This window comes from Stomoxys calcitrans, chromosome 1, assembly GCF_963082655.1.
Source record: "Stomoxys calcitrans chromosome 1, idStoCalc2.1, whole genome shotgun sequence".
NCBI lineage: Eukaryota > Metazoa > Arthropoda > Insecta > Diptera > Muscidae > Stomoxys > Stomoxys calcitrans.
Genome location: NC_081552.1, coordinates 257,080,956 through 257,101,271, shown reverse-complemented (window position 1 = coordinate 257,101,271; position 20,316 = coordinate 257,080,956). Strand labels below are relative to the sequence as shown.

The 20,316-nt window shown below is 38.3% G+C and overlaps 1 protein-coding gene across 1 annotated transcript; it reads left to right on the top strand.

The window, feature by feature from the left end:
* The first annotated feature begins 9,564 nt into the window (after positions 1-9,564).
* On the top strand, positions 9,565-19,534 carry LOC131997758 (uncharacterized). The gene is made up of 5 exons (XM_059369280.1): positions 9,565-10,689; positions 10,745-10,858; positions 13,297-13,431; positions 13,473-13,603; positions 19,384-19,534. The coding sequence occupies exons 1-5, from the start codon at positions 9,565-9,567 to the stop codon at positions 19,532-19,534; spliced, it is 1,656 nt and encodes a 551-aa protein (XP_059225263.1).
* The last annotated feature ends 782 nt before the right edge of the window (positions 19,535-20,316 follow it).

Genomic DNA, 20,316 nt, shown 5'->3' with positions numbered 1-20,316 from the left:
GCTATATCCAAATATAGACCGATCTGAACCATATACGACGCGGAAGTCGAAAAGCCTATCATAAGTCACTGTGCCAAATTTCAGCGAAATCGGATAATAAATGTGGCTTTTATGGGGCCAAGACTTTAAATTGAGAGATCAGTCTATATGGCAGCTATATCTAAATCTGAACCGATCTGTGCCATATCGAAGAGGTATGTCGATGGGCCTAACACAACTCACTGTCCCAAGTTTCGGCGACATCGGACAACAAATCCGCCATTTATGGGCCCAAGACCTTAAAACGAGAGATCGGTCTATATGGCAGCTATATCTAAATCTGGACCGATCTGTGCCATATTGCAGAAGTATGTCGAGGGGCATAACATAACTCACTATCCTAAATTTTGGGCAACATCGGACAATAAATGTGCCTCTTTGGGCGCAAGACCTTAAATCGAGAGATCGGACTATATGGACTATATCAAAATCTGAACCGATCTGGGCCAAATTGAAGAGGAATGTCGATGGGCCTAACACAACTCACTGTCCCAAATTTCGGCGACATTGTCTGTCTGTCCGTCTGTCCATGTTAATTTGTGTACAAAGTACAGGTCGCAGTTTTCATCCGATCGTCTTCAAATTTGGTACAGGCATGTTTTTCGACCTAGAGACGAAGCCTATTGAAATGGGAAAAAATCGGTTCAGATCTGGATATAGCTCCCATATATATGTTCGGCCGATTTGCAATTATAATGCAATAAAATGGTCATTTGTAAACCGATTATCTCGAAATTTGGCAGGAAGGATTTTTTTACAACTCTCGACATTACTGGTGAATTTCATGGAAATCGGTTCAAATTTAGATATAGCTCTTATATATATATCGCCTGATTTTCACTCCCAGAGCCACTGCAAGCACAATTATTGACCAATCGTGCCAAAATAATGCACAACGCTTTCCTCGATGACTACCACCATATACATAGAGTTTGGTCAATATCGGTTCAGATGTAGATATAGCTCCCATATATATGTTCGTCCGATTTGCAGTAATATTGCAATAAAATGGTCGTTTGTGAACCGATTTTCCGATTTCGAAATTTGGCAGGAGGGATTTTCTCTTGACTCTCAGTGTTACTGAATTTCATGGAAATCGGTTAAGATTTAAATATAGCTCTCATATATATATATATATATATATATATATATATATATATATATATATATATATATATATATATATATATATATATATATATATATATATATATATATATATATATATATATATATATATATATATATATATATATATATCCCCCGATTTCTACTCCCAGAGCCACTGCATGCACATTTATTGACCAAAATTTTGCACAACGCTTTCCTCGAAACGAATTCACCCTCATACTATTCGTATTTCACTTTTACAAAATCCTCTCAATGTCACATATTGTGTCTGATTTTGTATGCCACAATCTACTCCCGAATACCTTTCATTTAAGCCCCATATTGATATGGAAGACCAATTTGTCTGTTTTTAGAAATTTTGGAGTAAGGGCGACTTTCTTGCTAAGTGGAGGATCAGCCACCATCCGATATCTAAAAATTATGTAACCTTTGTTTCCTTTTTTTGATTCTACGGAACAAACAAACAAACCGAGTCCCATATAGTAATGATGGGTCATATGCCTTTTAGGGGGGTGGGGTGACCCCCTACACTTCGATCTGATTTTGTATGCCAGATTCGTAATCTACTTCAGAATACCTTTCATTTAAGCCCCATATTGATATGGAAGACCAATTTGTCTGTTTTTAGAAATTTTGGAGTTAGGGCGACTTTCTGGGTACTTGGACCCAATTTTTAATACCATATTCGTATTCTACTCTTTAATACCTTTCATTTGATATCCATATTGTCTTTATCGGTTCACTTGGGATTTTGGGTGGTATTTTTGTGGCAACGGGGGAGGGTCCGCCGCCTTCCGATATCAACAAACTATAAAGCATATTTCTGCTTCCTGACCATATTCGTAATCTATTCCCGAATACATTTCATTTGAGTCCCATATTGTCATGATCGCCAAATAAACATATTTGAAGGGGTTTTGGGGGTGGGGCGGCCCCCTAGGTACGTGGACCCAACTTTTGTTATGAAATTCGTACTCTACTCTTGAATACCTTTCATTTGAATCCCATTTGACCCGATCGGTCCACTTTTATTTTTGGGTAGTACTTTTGTGGTAAGGGGGAGGGTCCGCCCCACCTTCAGATATCAAAAAGTGTAGTACCCTATTTTCACCACGGGATCATTATGCACCATCTGTGAAAATTTCAAGAAAATCGGTTCAGCCGTTTCTGAGTCTATAAGGAACACACAAACAAACAAACACAAATTGATTTTTATATATAATATTCGCACTTTACAGCCCCAAATGTTCTTTTAAGGGGTTTACTGGGGGTGGGCGGCCCCATTTAGTTGGAGCCAAATATTTATATAAGATTCGTACTCTGCTTTTAGATACCTCTAATTTGGTACCCATATTGTTTCAATGGGCAAAAATGTCTGCTGGATGGGTTTTGGGTAAATCGCATATTAACCCGGAAAGCATTGCGAAAGGTATAGAGTAATCAAACAAAAATAACAACAAACTCATTTAAACCCATTAAAATTAGAACTCAACAATAATATTTAGAAAATATTTCTCACAATTTGTACCTATGTGAAATGCCAAGTTACTATCTTTGATACTCTTACATTTGGAAACAAGTCTTCTTCCAAATAGCCAATTCAAATTCACTTCCTCTGAAATTCGACTTAATTAACACTTTTTTATGAGACAATCCAGATTTTGAAAATGTCTACGTTACGATCATTAAAATCCGGATAATGTTGCTGATGATAATGATGACGACGAGTGGTGTGATTGACAATAGGTCGTATGGACGAGTGTGTATGTCTTCCGCATAAAACCTAGAAATCTAGTTTTGCAAAAATCCCAACAACCCTCAAATTTTTGTTGAGATTAAAAATAGCTTAGCATCACTAAAATTCGGGGAAGAGCAACGAGGAGGTAGGGGAGAGAGAAAGAGAGAGATACTCAATCCATATATTCATTCCCAGCCTAGACGAAAACGTTTTCTAGATGACATCTTCTCGACCTTATGTTCTAGATTAGCCAAGAATTTATATTTACACTTAAACGACGTTTTGCTTCTTGTTTTGTTTTTGGAATATTAGCATCTGTTGTTTATCTGCGGTGTCTACGCCGTTTGATAAATAACTCCAACAACGCCATCAGTTCCCTTACCAAAATAAAGCATATAAAATCCGGTATGGTGGCAAGTTGAAAGTGGCGGTGTGTCTGTGTGTGCTTGAACGATAATCAGCCAAGGGTGATTCTATGAGTTTCGTTCTGACTTGAATGGTTTTGCAAATTCTGCCTAAGCTCCAGACCACCCCAAACATGACTACGTTCACTTAGGCACATACACATAAACGCACACATACACACACACACAGCCATACCTACTCCAAACACTTGGTGTTGTCAACTTTGTTGTACAAGTCAGTCAGCCAGCCAGCCAGCCAGTCAGCCAGCCATCCATTCATCCATCTAGTATAGCCCCGCCAAATGGGTCATTGGACTTCGGCAATAACTGGCAAAATATCGACCTTGTCAGACCTTGAAAAGTCTTTCGGCTTTTGCCTCTGCCGAAGTTAAGCAGGCAAATTACATTCACACTCGTACAACGAAAGCGGCGGGCGATCAACGTCTTATTAACATTGCACAGTAGTAACAATTGAGACAAAAACACAGAGTATGCATTGCATACGTTGACAACATTTTAAAGAATGTAGGATGTCGATAATAGTTGCAACAATTAAACAAATTTACATTTGCATAGCCGTGGTAACCCACAAAAAATTAGGGTCAAATGAAATGTATTTTGTAGTGGAGTATGATATTCTACCACAAAAATTTAGGGCTAAGTGTGAAGGACCGGACTGGCCCCCCAAAAAAAAACTCCAAACGGATATGTAGGTCTATCTGAACCATATGGGACTCAAATGAAAGGAAAGGAAGGAGTGTTCAAGTCGCATATCCAAATTTGGCGTCAAGTAGCTCGGGGCCTCCCACCTCCAAACAACACGATACAAACCCATGAGCGGTATAACAAAGGTATCAAAGGTGTTTGGGAACAGAATACTAATATGATATAAAAATTTGGCCCCAAGTATATGGGGGGCAAACTCAACCCCAAACAGGACATGTTTACCGACAACGGCAATATTAGACTCAAATGGAAGGTATTTTGGAGTGGACCTCGAATTTGATATCCACTTTCGAGACCAAATGCCTGGGATTCCTCCCCACCCCCAAACAGGATATATTTTCCGAACATGGCAATATGGTGCTCAAATGAAAGGCATTTTAAAGTGGAGCATGAATTTGATATCCACTTTCGGGGCCAACGGTTTGGATGGCAGCTAGAGCTGACAAACTATCGATAATGGCAACTCTCGATATTTCAATAATATCGATACTATCGTTAATTTCCTATCACATGTATTTAAAATGAAAATGAGAAGAACAAATCAGGAGATCGGTTTTCATAGAAGCAATTTCAATGCATAGGCCAATTAAATCCAATTTTAATGAAGGCAGTTAATGAAAATCGTGAAAGAAATGCTTGTACGGAATTGCAGCCCAATTGGATGAAATTTACGCCCTTTACATAGAGCTGGAAAAATATCGATGGGACTATCGATATTTTATTGTCGCTATCGATATTATAGGAACTTATCGATACTTTCGATATTTATTTTTAAAAAAATCGGAAAGATGGAATAGTTTGCCATTTCTACCTTAACAAGTAAACTGGGGAGATTTAATAAGGAAGCTATACCAAGTTATGGATCGAATCGAACGATACTTGAAATGCTCAACAAGAAGGACGATTGAAAAATGTTTGATTGGGATACATTCATGATCGGATCTATAATATTTTGTTAAATTTTGCAAATAGTGCAACTTTGACGATACTATCGATGCGAAAAATTGTCAATCGATTAAGTCAAAAACTAAAATATCGATAGTGCTATCGGTCTTTCGCCAGCTCTAATGGTAGCCCAAGCCCACAGCACACCCCTAATAAGATATACGTACCGAACATAACAATAGGGGTCTAAATTTTTTTAATCCAATTTGTCAGATATTTCTCATATAGTGTTTTTTTTTTAAGACTTCCTTTTTTCTAGGAAATCAAACAAAATGGTGTACATGATGTAGCTCTCATGTTAACCAGTATGAGTATGCCTCTAGCTAAGTGTAGGCTAAGTCTGCAGGGTCAGCCAGCAAGGTGGGTGTTGTTAACGATCCAAAATTATGAGTTCTTCCGCTTTGCTGACGCTGGCTAGAACAGACTGCTTAGTCATGGTGTCCGCCATGTCAGGTCTCTGTCTGATCGGTAAACATGCTGACGGACTGAAGCGAATTCCGCAAAGACGTCGAGGAAGAAGAGACTATAGAACATCTGCTGGGTGTTTGTCCTGCACTGGAAGTCAGAAGATATTCTACTTTAGGTTCTCATTTCGTTGCGAACTTGCCTAATTTGGCGGATGTGGACATTTGCAAGTTGGCCTTTTTAAAGCGATCTGGATGGTTCAACGGTAGGAACTAAAATATTGCAACTTCCTTCTCCTTTTCTTGTGGCATAACAATGAACAAAAACGTCTAAGTGAGTCTGCCGGTCATGCCATTGCGGTATAATCGTGGCGACAATAGGAAACCTGGAAGGAATTGAAGAGGTTTCCGATCGGATATCTGAGACGACACTTGAGGTCGAGTGAGAGGCATTGCTGTCAGCGGCACATTCTTGGATTGACATAACCCTAGTATTGCCATTGCACGGATGGATCAGAGCTAGAGAACAGAGTGGGCCTGACGGTCTACCATGAGAATCCAAGGACTGAGATCTGTTTAGACTGCATGACCATAATACAGTCCTGCAGGCGGAGATCCGGGCGATCACGGAATGCATGAGGAGGTGTGGTGCTAACGCGAAGACGTCGAGTGTAAACATCATTGCGGGCAGTAAACTGATAACAGGCAAATTATCAGAGGTGGTTACCCCCATCTTATTGCTGAAGACCTTTGTGAGGTACTTTGGTATGGAAAAACTTCTCCCTCAAGGGGTGTCGCTGCGGCACGCCGTTCAGACACAGCTATAACAAGTAAGTTCGGCCGGTAAGAGCGTGATAAGTTACCCCCCACCATGGATCACATATGTCGAGTTCTGTGCGCGGTATCTTTTTTTAGGCAAACAAGGAATATTGAGTAAGAACTGTTATGCAATTGGAGCTATATCAAGTTATAGTCCGATTCGGACAATAAATTAATGCTGAACATTGTAGAAGTCATTGTGTAACATTTCAGTTCATTCGGATAAGAATTGCGTCTTGTAGGGGCTCAAGAAGCAAAATCGGGAGGTGTATAGGGAGCTGTATCAAGCTGGATCGATGATCGATTCCAGACCATACTAAACACGTATGGTGAAGGTCATGAGAGAAGCCGTTGTACAAAATGTCTGCCAAATCGAATGATTGCGCCCTCTAGAGGCTCAAGAAGTCAAGATCACAGATAGGTTTATATGGCAGCTATATCAGATTATGTGCCGATTTGCGCCATACTTAGCACAGTTATTGGAAGTCATAACAAAACACCTCATGCAAAATTTCAGTCAAATCGGAGGAGAATTGCGCCCTCTAGAGGCTCAATAAGTCAAGACCCAAGATAGGTTTATATGGCAGCTATATCAAAACATGAACCGATTTGAACCATACTTGGCGCAATTGTTGGAAGTGATACCAAAACACCACGAGCAAAATTTCACTCAAATTGAATATTGAATTTTAAATTAATTTTTGTAATTGATGCACTAAAAAATAATTGAAATTTATGAAATATTCAATTATTTCTTAAACTGATCTTATTAAAAAACAAGTAAAAGCGTGCTAAGTTCGGCCGGGCCGAATCTTATATACCCTCCACCATGGATCGCATTTGTCGAGTTCTTTTCCCGGCATCTCTTCTTAGGCAAAAAAGGATATAAGAAAAGAGTTGCTCTGCTATTAAAACGATATCAAGATATGGTCCGGTTCGGACCACAATTAAATTATATGTTGGAGACCTGTGTACAATTTCAGCCAATTCGTATAAGAATTGCACCCATTGGGGCTCACGAAGTAAAATAGAGAGAACGATTTATATGGGATCTGTATCGGGCTATAGACCGATTCAGACCATAATAAACACGTTTGTTGATGGTCATGAGAGGACCCGTCGTACAAAATTTCAGGCATATCGGATAATAATTGCGACTTCTAGGGGTCAAGAAGTCAAGATCCCAGATCGGTTTATATGGCAGCTATATCAGGTTATGAACCGATTTGACCCTTATTTGACACAGTTTTTGAAAGTAAAAATAAAATACGTCATGCAAAATTTCAGCCAAATCGGACAGCTATATCAGGTTATGGACCGATTTCAACCATACTTGGCACAGTTGTTGGATATCATAACGAAATACTTGGTGCCAAAAATTCATTCCAATCGGATAAGAATTGCGCACTCTAGAGGCTCAAGAAGTCAAGACCCAAGATCGGTTTATATGGCAGCTATATCAGGTTATGGACCGATTTAAACCATACTTGGCACAGTTGTTTGGTATCATAACAAAACACGTCGTGCGAAATTCCATTTCAATCGGATAAGAATTGCGCCCTCTAGAGGCTCAAGAAGTCAAGACCCAAGATCGGTTTATATGGCAGCTATATCAGGTTATGAACCGATTTGAACCATACTTGGCACAGTTGTTGGATATAATAACAAAACACGTCGTGCAAAATTTCATTTCAATCGGATAAGAATTGCGCACTCTAGAGGCTCAAGAAGTCAAGACCCAAGATCGGTTTATATGGCAGCTATATCAAAACATGGACCGATATGGCCCATTTACAATACCAACCGACCTACACTAATAAGAAGTATTTGTGCAAAATTTCAAGCGGCTAGCTTTACTCCTTCGGAAGTTAGCGTGCTTTCGACAGACAGACGGACGGACGGACAGACGGACGCACATGGCTAGATCGACATAAAATGTCACGACGATCAAGAATATATATACTTTATGGGGTCTCAGACGAATATTTCGAGTAGTTACAAACAGAATGACGAAATTAGTATACCCCCCATCTTATGGTGGATGGTATAATTATTGAAATTTTTTGAAAATCCCAAATATTTTATATAAAGACAAAGGTATTATGATGAAAGGTTCCCCAAAACGATCCGTAGAATATTTTTTTAAAAACACATTAAAGCTAGCTGATGTTAAAGTAATATCAGCCCGGGCTATATACTCATCAAGAAATAAAATAAATACGATCGTAGAAATGCAAGACGAAGAAATGGTGAGACAAGTACTTAAAAATACCAACAAATTAGCCGGTACTAATATTATAATCGAAAAAGATTTGAGTGAAAGAAGGCAGCAAAACAAAAAGGTCTTATTCCAACTGAAGACTGAAATACTTGGAATCGACAAAACACACAAAGTTTTTGTAAGAAATGACTCCATAAAGATTGGGACAAAATGGATGTCATGGTCAAGGACCGGAGAGTTAATGTGTGGAAAGAACAAAGCTGACGCGGAACTAAAAGATTTATATGGCGATAAGTTTAGTGCATTAGATCTTAGCTATAATAACTTATTAAGCAAAATTAATCAAAAAAACTAAGTATAAGCAATGTAGATAAAAGCCAAACTGTAACTGAGGATCGTTTTTTAAATATTTTGTCATATAATGTACATGGGCTAGAAAACAAAATGCTATACGTAGACTTTTTTAAGTATATAAACAGTTTTGATATATTTTTTCTCTTGGAAACTCATATTTGCGCGGATAAATGTGAAAAATTTAGTAAATACTTTGGCGATTTTGAATTAGTTTGGCACTATGCTGCAAGAAATTCACGGTTTGGAAGAGGAATTGGTGGTTGTTTAATCGGAATAAGGAAGGATCTGAAAAAGTTTGGGGTTCAACATACACATACAACTGAACAAGGAATAAACGTAATAAAGATTATTATTAATGGCTTAAAATTTAACATCATACCAATGTACATGAGATTACAAACTTGGAAAGAAGAATTCTTAAAAATCGACTCTATACTCAGGGAATGTAGCATTGAAAATCCCATAATAATTGGCGACTTGAACGTGAGAATTGGATCATTGCAAAAAAACATCGATGAAATTTTTAAGGAGACATTTCATGCTGGTCTTGAGGAAAGGAGATCAAAAGATGCGGAAATAAATTCAAGAGGAAGAGACTTCTTGAAGCTTTGTTATGACCACGGGCTGGTAATTGCAAATGGAATGACAAATGGCGATGAAATTGGAGAATTCACCTTTGTAAGTACAGTTGGAACGTCGGTCAATGATATATGTGCGATCTCACAAGAACTTTTGTCGAGAGTACACAGATTTACAGTTGGGAATAAAATCTGGTCAGATCACATGCCAATAATTTTATCGATGATATATAGAAGTGAAAATATACCGGAAAAACTCAATACACTGTTACCAAAGCTTAACTGGGATAATCGCAAATATTTTGAATACCAGAATGAAATAAACAAAGTCCTTACAACGCGCAGACAACTCTCCCCTTATTCATTCTCCGAAATAGCGGAAATAATACAAGAAGCACATCGATCTATAGCTACGACAACAATGACATTTTCAGGTCGTGAAAAATGGTTCAACGTTACATGTTTTAACGCAAGGAAAAAATCTTTTGAATATTTGGATAAATTTAGAAAGTACGCTAGTCGTGAAAATAGAGAAAAGTATGTATACTTTAACAAACGGTATAAAGAAATTTGTGAAAATGCCAAAGCCCAATATAATAACAGATTGGAAAGAAAGATAGACGAGGTGAAAGATTCTCATGATTGGTGGAAGATCGTTAGGGAGCTGAGAAACGAAGAAAGGTGTGGTAGCATACCCGTGAAAACGGAGGACTTAAAGAATTATTTCCAACAACTGCTAACCCACACAAAAAATTTTCCAGATATTCATTACGCCTATATACACTGGAGAGATGATGACTTGGATAGGGAAATATGTTTGATGGAAGTTAAAAAGGCCTTAGGCAAAGCAAAGCTAAATAAAGCACCAGGAGAAGATCGTGTGCCATACGAATTTTATAAATACGCAACTGATGAATTGCTACAAGAAATAACATGTACTTGCAACGTTATTTTCGAAAAAGGAGAAGTAGACAAGTCGTTCGTTAGAAGCATTATTTACCCAATATTTAAAAAAGGTGACAAAACTCTTCCCAATAACTACCGTGGAATATCATTCATGAATTGCTTACCAAAAGTGATGATGGGTATTGTCAAAGATCGACTGGCTAATTGGTCAGAAAAACATGGAAAAATAAATGAATATCAAGCTGGATTTCGTAAAAATTACTCTACCGTTGATAATTTGTTCAACTTATCCTCAATAATACACTTAAACTGGCACAAAAACAAAAAAACCTATGCTTTCTTCGTAGATTTTAAAGCTGCGTTTGACCGAGTATCTCGAAAAGCCATGATATACAAACTTCATACCATAGGAGTATCAACAAAAGTAGTTAACTTTATTGAAAAAATATATGAAGAAACTAATTTTTCTGTATGGACAGGCCAGGAACTCTCCAGTGATTTTAATACAACCACAGGTGTTAAACAGGGCTGCTTATTATCTCCTCTCCTATTTGCTTTGTACCTCAATGACCTACATGAATACATTGGTGGTGGTACCACAGTGGATGATCAAAATATTCGACTTCTGATGTATGCCGATGATATCGTCATCCTAGCTGACGAAATAGACGTGATGCAGCGTATGATACAAAAACTGGAGGAATATTGCAAAATATGGAACATGGAGGTTAACATGGAGAAATCAAAAATAATGGTATTTCGGAAGGGAGGAAAGCTTTCGAGTAAGGAAAAGTGGCTGTATAATGGAACAGAGATCTCAATTACATCGGAATATTCTTACCTGGGGTTGACATTTACACCTAAACTCTCACTCCGGAAACAAATACAGGAGAGAAATCAATTAGCCAAAAATAGCATCAACACCACTTGGAATTGTTTCTTATCAAAACCTAATGTGTCCATAAAAACAAAATGGAAACTCTTCTTGGCCATTAGTAGGTCTATACAATCATATGGATCACAAATATGGGGGTTTTCTCACTTTGATGAAGTTGACCAACTGACACTATATTTTTTAAAGAAGGTATTAAAAATGCCAAGTTTTACTCCAACGTACATAATGATGTTAGAGACTGGTGTCGAAAACGGGCATATATACACTTTGAACAACCATCTTAACTATATAACGAGAATTTTGTATGATTACAAAGATGATAGGCTACCTAAAATACTAGCCAAAAAAGTGATGAGACACGAAATATTTTGGAAAACGCATATAAATTCTTTAACTCTGCAAAATAGTACAGAAGCTTTCACGCCAAATCTGTCAAAACAATGTTGGTTACAAAACATTCAAAATCTCCTCCAAAACATACGTGCAACAAAAACAAATGATGCACTTTCAAACGCAAATAATACACACCGCTTCTACAGTAAGCTCCAACCTACTTTTGGGGGATTATACTTTGTCGAACCCTTGATGCAGGACGAACTGATGTGGATATTAAAAGCTCGAAGTGGGATGTTTTCATTAAATTCCAACAGGTTCCAAACAAATTCAAATCCAATATGTTCAATGTGTAATACAGTTGAAATAGAAAACATTCAACATTTCCTGGGTCGATGCCCAGCTCTCAAAGAATTCCGATTAATGTTCTTCCAAATGCCCATAATTAATGAATCTGATTTAATAAATATTCTCAATGGAAATGTTATACACTGGAAAAGTTTAGCCAGTTATCTAAAAACTTGTATGTTATATAGAAACCAGTTATTGTCTGAATTTAATATATAAAAGAAAGGAAAAACAAACTCGTAAATCTCTAGTATATACACTATATTTTAATAATGGACAGACGACCGAAGGTCAATGTCAAGAAAATATATACTCAATTTATTCTTTTAGAATGCTATGTTTATATTGCTATATTTATATGAAAACATTAATGAAATTAATAAAGAATACTACTACTACTACTACTACTATAAAGACATACGTTTACCTACTGAAAAATGAACTTGAGGTGCGTTTTTGAGCAAATATCCATGGGCACCCGTATAAAGAAAACACCCCCTCGGGGGTTCTTCAAAAAATTTAGGGTTTCGGGTAGATTTGTTGTTATTGTTGTTTTAGCAGTGTGTGGTGCACTGAGGCGACAGCCCTTGGCCGATGTAGGACTCAATGGGGTTAATACGGCACATAAAACCGGCTGCTATGGTATTGCCAGAGATTAGTTGAAATGTGGGATGTATGGGTCTTTGAACACTTTTTCCCTTTATTCATCCACCATGTATATGTATGCACCATATTTGAAAAATATTTAAGATGCGATTTAAAACATGATTGAATCAATTATTTTTTTAATTAAAAATTACAAACTTACACATTCAATTAAAAAATTAATTGAATTATTTAGTTTTTTAATTGTAAATTTAATTAAATATTACTGAATCAATTAATTTTTTAACTGAAATCAATTTTATTTCGATAAAATTTTTAATTGAAAACTTTTTTGGCGACTTTTTTTTCTGTGTACCCAATTAATGCCCACACTGTCTATAAAGTTTAAATTTGAGGATACTTTTTAAGAAAATTTCTCCTTGAAAAATTCCAGCAACTTTAAATTCTCATGTTCTAAGTAAATTTAATTATAATTTGTTTTGCTTCTTTTAAAAAACATTTACTTTTATTGCTGTTTCATTTGTAACCACTGTGCTACGTTCTGACAATGACAGACTCGTTTACCGTGTTAATGGGGTAATTCATTTCTCTGCTCTTACTTTTTACGACACTCGTTTTAAGCCACAGTCCGTGGAGCACCCGTTTTAAAAAGTGGGTCTGGTTGGATGGATGTTTGTGGTGTCAGTCAGGTGTACCATAGCTGATGTTGTTGTTGCTTATGTTGTTTGTTTGTTCTAAAAATGGCGCTTGTTTTGTTGTTTATGGTGTGTTGGTGTGTTTGTGTGTTGGTTTTTTTTTAACTTTCTTAATGATCGCTTTGGAATTTGGCAAATTAGACATTCATTATAGCACCAGAATGCCATAAGCACCACTACTAATGGCTATCATCATCCCCGAAGCCAGAGTAAGAAAGATTTGTCAAGTGGTAACTCCAAGTTTTTGACTGTCTACTCGTCAGTCGCACTGTCACATCAACAACAAATGGTTTGCGATTTATTTTTGATTCTTTTTTGACTAAAAACCAGAGTACGGATATCCATATTGAATTAATTAGTCACGACTTAAAACTGCTACTTAAACTCAACAATGTTATTAATTTTGTCCCACCCTCCCTTTGCCATCAAGACATTCTGCTAGTGACTAAGCTATGCGAATGGTAATGCGCAAATTATACATTTTTTTTTTTGAAACAAAATTAGTACCCAAAAACATTTTTCAGTCTCAAATAAATGCTGAAGAGAAAAAACAATTGTAGGGGTTTATGTTGCTATAGATTTTCAACACAATTGAAATAATTGCTCAACATTTTCAATGAAAAACAAATTTTGACAGTAATTTCCATGAAAACCTCATTTCAACGAATAAATAAAACACTCGTCTGGAAGATTTTTTCGCAATTGTTCTTCCGTATGAGTCGCGAAACACTCTTCTAAGATATCACTGGGCAGTCCATTGCGTGTGCGGATATTTGAGCAACTCTTCGCGACGCTTCTCTTATAACCAATTGCGTTATAATCGTCGGTATGCATCGTGAAACACTCTTCTAGGACATCATTGGACAGTCTGTTGTGTGTGCGGAAGTTTAAGCAACCCCTTCGCGGCGAATCTCATACAGCCCATTGCGTTATGACTCGTGAAATACCCATCTAGGTTATCATTGGACAATCTATTGCTTGTTCGAAAGTTTTAGCTACACTTCGCGACGATTATTACGCAACCCATTGTGTTATAATCGTCCAGAAGATTTGTTTGTAAATCGCCTGAGTTAACATTTCGCGATTGTTATACCCACCACCGAAGGTATGGGGGTATATTCTTTACGTCATTCTGTTTGCAACACATAGAAATATCCATTTTCGACCCTTTAAAGTATATATATTCTTGATCAGCGTAAAAATCTAAGACGATCTAGCCATGTCCATCCGTCTGTCTGTTGAAATCACGCTACAGTCTTTAAAAACAGAGATATTGAGCTGAAATTTCGCAAAGAGTCTTTTTTTTGTCCATTTGAGCAACTCTTCGCGACGCTTCTCTCACAACCAATTGCGTTATAATCGTCGGTATGCATCGTGAAACACTCTTCTAGGTTATCATTGGACAATCTGTTGTGTGTGCGGAAGTTTAAGCAACCCCTACGCGGCGAATCTCTTACAACCCATTCCGTTATGACTCGTGAAATACCCTTCTAGGTTATCATTGGCCAATCTATTGCTTGTTCGAAAGTTTTAGCTACACTTCGCGACGATTATTGCGCAACCCATTATGTTATAATCGTCCAGGAGATTTGTTTATAAATCGCCTGAGTTAACATTTCGCGATTGTTATACCCATCACCGAAGGATGGGGGTATATTCTTAACGTCATTCTGTTTGCGACACATCGAATTATCCGTTTCCGACCCTATAAAGTACATATATTCTTGATCAGCGTAAAAATCTAAGACGATCTAGACATGTATGTCCGTCTGTCTGTTGAAATCACGCTACAGTCTTTAAAAACAGAGATATTGAGCTGAAATTTTGCACAGAGTCTTTTTTTTGTCCATAAGCAGGTTAAGTTCGAAGATGGGCCAAATCGGACTATATCTAGATATAGCCCCCATATAGACCGATCTGCCGATTTAGGGTCTCAGACCCGTAAAAGCCACATTAATTAACCGATTTTGCTGAAATTTGGGACAGTAAGTTGTGTTATGCCCTTCTATATCCCTTTTTATACCCACCACCGAAGGATGGGGGTATATTCATTTTGTCATTCCGTTTGCAACACATCGAAATATCCAATTCCGACCCTATAAAGTATATATATTCTTGATCAACGGAAAAATCTAAGACGATCTAGACATGTCCGTCCGTCTGTCCGTCTGTCTGTTGAAATCACGCTACAGTCTTCAAAAATTGAGATATTGAGCTGAAACTTTGCACAGATTCTTTTTTTGTCCATAATCAGGTTAAGTTCGAAGATGGGCCAAATCGGACTATATCTAGATATAGCCCCCATATCGACCGATCCGCCGATTTAGGGTCTCAGACCCATAAAAGCCACAATTATTATCCGATATCGCTGAAATTTGGGACAGTGAGTTGTGTTAGGGCTTTCAAAATCCTTTGTCAATTTGACCCAGATCAGTTCAGTTTTGGATATAGCTGCCATATATACCGATCCTCCGATTTAGGGTCTTAGACCCATAAAATCCACATTTATTATCCGATTTAGCTGAAATTTGGGACAGTGAGTTGTGTTAGGCCCCTGGACATCCCCCTTCAATTTGGCCCAGATCGGTCCAGATTTGGATATAGCTGCCATATAGACCGATCTCTCGATTTAAGGTTTTGACCCCATAAAAGGCGCATTTATTGTCCGATGTCGCCGAAATTTGGGACAGTGAGTTGTGTTAGGGCTTCAACATTCTTCTTCAATTTGGCTCAGATCGGTCCAGATTTGGATATAGCTGCCATATAGACCGATCTCTCGATTTAAGGTTTTGGGGCCATAAAAGGCGCATTTATTGTCCGATTTCGCCGAAAGTTGGGACAGTGAGTTGTGTTAGGCTCTTCGACATTTTTCTGGATTTGGATATAGTTGCCATGTAGACCGACATCTCGATTGAAAGTCTTGGCCCCATAAAAGGCGCATTTATAATCTGATTTCACTGAAATTTGACACAGTGACTTATGTTAGGCTTGGCGACATCCATGTCGTATATGGTTTAGATCGGTTTATTTTGATATATCTACTAAAAAGACCAATATTTTGTTATACACAATTGAACAATGACTTGTACTTATTAGTATTTGGTCCAAATCGGAACATATTTCGATAAAGCTGCTATGGGGCATAAGGTATGCATTTTTCACCGGATTTTGACGAAAGGTAGTTTACATATCTACCCGGCCCGGCCGAACTTAACCACCTCTTCCATGCGAATTACGAGCATTTCTTTAAAAACAATATTTAGTAATTATTTTGAAACACTTATTTGATACTCGTCCAGGCGAGTAATGCGCAACTCTATTAGAAGAGTATTTTTTAAATCTTCTAAAATACTCATTTGTTACTCGTTCACATGATTCTTGCGCGATTTTAAGATCTTCTAAGACTCTTTTGACTAACTCCTTAGCAACTCCCGGAGCACTCTTACAGAAGATTCATCTTGAGGACACCTCTCCTCACGACGGGGGAATCGTCTACGACTCTTAGACGAGCTCGTTCGCGATCATCTACATCTATAAGATTCACAAAAGATTGTTTGACGATCGAAAATGTTTGCAAGGACATAGCAACAATAAACTTTCTCTTCAATAAATCGATTGTTTGTAAAGTGTGCTGTGTGGCTTGTGGCACCGTCCTGTTGAAACCACATGTTATCCAGGTTTATATCTTCCAATTCAGGCCAAAATAATCAGTGAACATGGTGCGCTAGCGTTGTCCATTCCCGGTAACGTGACGATTGGCATCGTCGACGAAGAAGTATGGCCCAATGACGCCGCCGTCATGCAAACTCCACTAAACAGTTAGTTTTGGTGGATAAAATGTTTATTCGTGAAGCACATGTGTTTCGCCTGACTATTAACGCATATTTTGCTTAATGAACTCATAAAACCACAAATGAGCTTCGTCACTGAAGATGATTAACGCTCTTAACGTAACGGTTTTCAAGTCTTTATTGGATAGCGCTTTACATAGATGTGGGGAGCGGACCCTCCTCCTTACCCTAAAAGTACTAGCCAAAAATAAAAGTGGAGCGATCGGGACAATATGCGATTCAAATGAAAGGTTTTCAAGAGTAGAGTACGAACTTCACAATAAAAGTTGGGTCCAAGTACCAGGGAGGCCGCCCCAGCCCCAAAACCCCTTCAAATAGGTTTATTTGACGATCATGACAATATGGGACTCAAATGAAAGGTATTTGGGAGTAGAATACGAATATGGTAAAGAAGTAGGAATAGGCTTTAGAATTTATTGATAACGGAAGGGGCGGACCCTCCATCGTTACCCCAAAAACACCACCCAAAATCAAAAGTGGACCGATAAGGACAATATGGGTATCAAATGAAAAGTATGCGGGAGTAGATAACGAATCTGGCATACAAACTCATGTCGATGTATTGACACCCCACCCTCACAAAAACGGCCAAAATGGCCACATTAGCCAATCACGGATATATGGGTCTCGGTTTGTTTGTTCCGTATAGACTGAAAAATGGCAGAACCGATTTTCTCGAAATTTTCGTATATTGTATAGGTTGGTCTGGAAGGGAACATAGGCATATATAATTATTCGGTATCGGAAGGGGGACGGACCCTCCCCCTTATGCCAAAAACACAACCCAAAATCAAAAGTGGAACGATCGGAACAATATAGGTATCAAATGAAAGGTATTGGAGAGTAGAAGACGAATATGGTATTAAAATTTGAGTCTTAGTACCCATCGGGCCGCCCCAACCCCAAAATTCCCCCAAAAAGACATTTTGGACGTTCATGTCAATATGGGCCTCAAATGAAAGGTATTCGGGAGTAGATTACAAATCTGGCATACAAAATCAAATTGAAGTATAGGTTGTCACCCTACCCCCCAAAAACGCCTTAAATGGGCATATGACCCATAATGACCATATGAGACTCAGTTTTTTTTGTTTGTTCCGCAGAATCAAAAACGGCTGAACCGATTTTCTTAAAATTTTCACAGATTGTGTAAGTTTGTCTGGAAGGAAACATAGTCTATATCATTTTTAGATAACGGAGGGGGCGGTCCCTTACCCCAACAACGCCATCCAAAATTCAATATGGACCGATAGGCACAATATGGGTATCAAATGCAAGGTATTGGAGACTAGAAAACGAATATCGTATCAAAATTTGGGTCCAACTACCTCAGCGGGCCTCCCCAATCCAAAAACTCCCCTAAACAGATATATTCGATGTTCATGTCATTATGGGCGTCAAATGAAAATTATTCGACACTAGATAACAAATATGGCATAAAAAATTAAGTCCAAGTAGTGGGAGGTCACCTCACCCCCAAATACCCCCAAATGGGCATATTAGCCGGCTATGTCTATATGGGAGTAAAAATCTGCCAGGAACCGAGAAGGGGCACACTTCTCACACATCAATGAAAGCTTTCCGATTGAAGTTTAAACACCAAGATAAGGGACTTTTTTTATAGCCGAGTCCGAATGGCGTGCCGCAATGCGACACCTCTTTGGGGAGCATTTTTTACATGACCATGCAAGGCAAATTTCACCAGCCGAATGGCGTGCCTCTTTGGGGAGCATTTTTTACATGACCATGCATGGCAAATTTCGCCAGCATTAAGAGGGGATCACTACAGCTTTACATTTTGTCCGATATTGCCGCAGAGCGAAGTGTCCCCACCCTAAAAGATATTAGAGAGTTAAAAAAGGCGCAGCGGAGCGGGCCCGGTTCGGCTAGTTTTGTATAAATATGTATCAGAATCCATGATGGTGGGTTCCCAAGATTCGGCCCGGCCGAACTTCGCACCCTTTTACTTGTTAGATATTTATCAGAATCCATAGTGGCTGGTACCCTAAATTCGGCCTGGCGGAATTTTCACCCCTACTATTCCTCGATTGGATGATTGTGAAAAAATTTCGCAATTTTTGTAAACCTATCAACAAAGATTTTTGATGTTAGTCTTACGACCTACATATGGATTGACTCATTCCGTATCAACAAGAGATATCTTTAAGTTCACGAAACTGTTTTTTTTTTTTTCGAAATTATCAATCCGAAAAGATGGTACGATTTGTGTGGTGCTTGCTTACAAAGAATTCACGCTTTGTCACTCTCCCTGTGATGACAGAGGTCTGTAATGTGCTCTGTCACTGAACAACAATCACTTCTATGCAGGGGAGGTGGAATAGGTGGAATATTCATCACATTTTCTTCATCTCTCCTTACCTCTCTCGCAGGCCGCTGCTCTACTTTGTGACTTGTTATAGACATTTCTGCGAAACTTTTAATGAAACATTTGGAATTCAACGGAAACAAAAGCGGATAAAATGGAATCTCCACAAACAGTGTGCAGGCAGCGAGAAGCAGCAGCAGCAGCAGCGATCGTAAACGATACCGAATAGTTTGAGGCGTTTTATTGTTTGCTAGAAAAACTTGATCGAAGGCACGCGCTAACAAATCCCCCTCGATTGTGTGGATGTTGTTGTCGTTGCTATTGTTGGCATTTCTTATCACCAACGGGGCGCGCATAATACAAGCAAACGGCGAACGTATGGACGGACGGACAGATGATGATGTGAAGCGTGTGCGCCTTCGAACGCTTAGCTTTGATCGTTTGAAACTCTATGAAAAATCAACAACAACAACAACTCGCCGGCAGTGGATTTGTTTATGATTATTATTTTTATTGGATGCAAAACTCTATGGCTTCGATGGATTTTTGCATTTTTTCTTTCTTTCTCTCTTTCTTTGACTCAATTTGAGTTCTATGAAGTGATAAATATGAGAACTAAGACGTCATAGGCAGAGATTATAACACAGCTTAGAGACGGACTAATGCAATAGCATGCATTTGTAAGGATGTTTCAAGAATTTTGAGGCGCAGTTGTTGTGAATGAGGCTGCATTTGATGATGGTTGTCCAAATAAGTCGATTGTTTTTAAATAAATCTTAGATCTGGAAAAAATTTACTCTAAAGGCAAGGCTGGCAAGAGATATTGTTGTTGGAGCTATATCAAGTTATAGTCCGATTCGGACCATATATGAATTAAATGCTGAACATTGAAGAAGTCATTGTGTAATATTTCAGTATATTCGGATAAGAATTGCGCCTTGTAGGGGCTCAAGAAGCAAAATCGGGAGATCGGTTTATATGGGAGCTGTATCAAGCT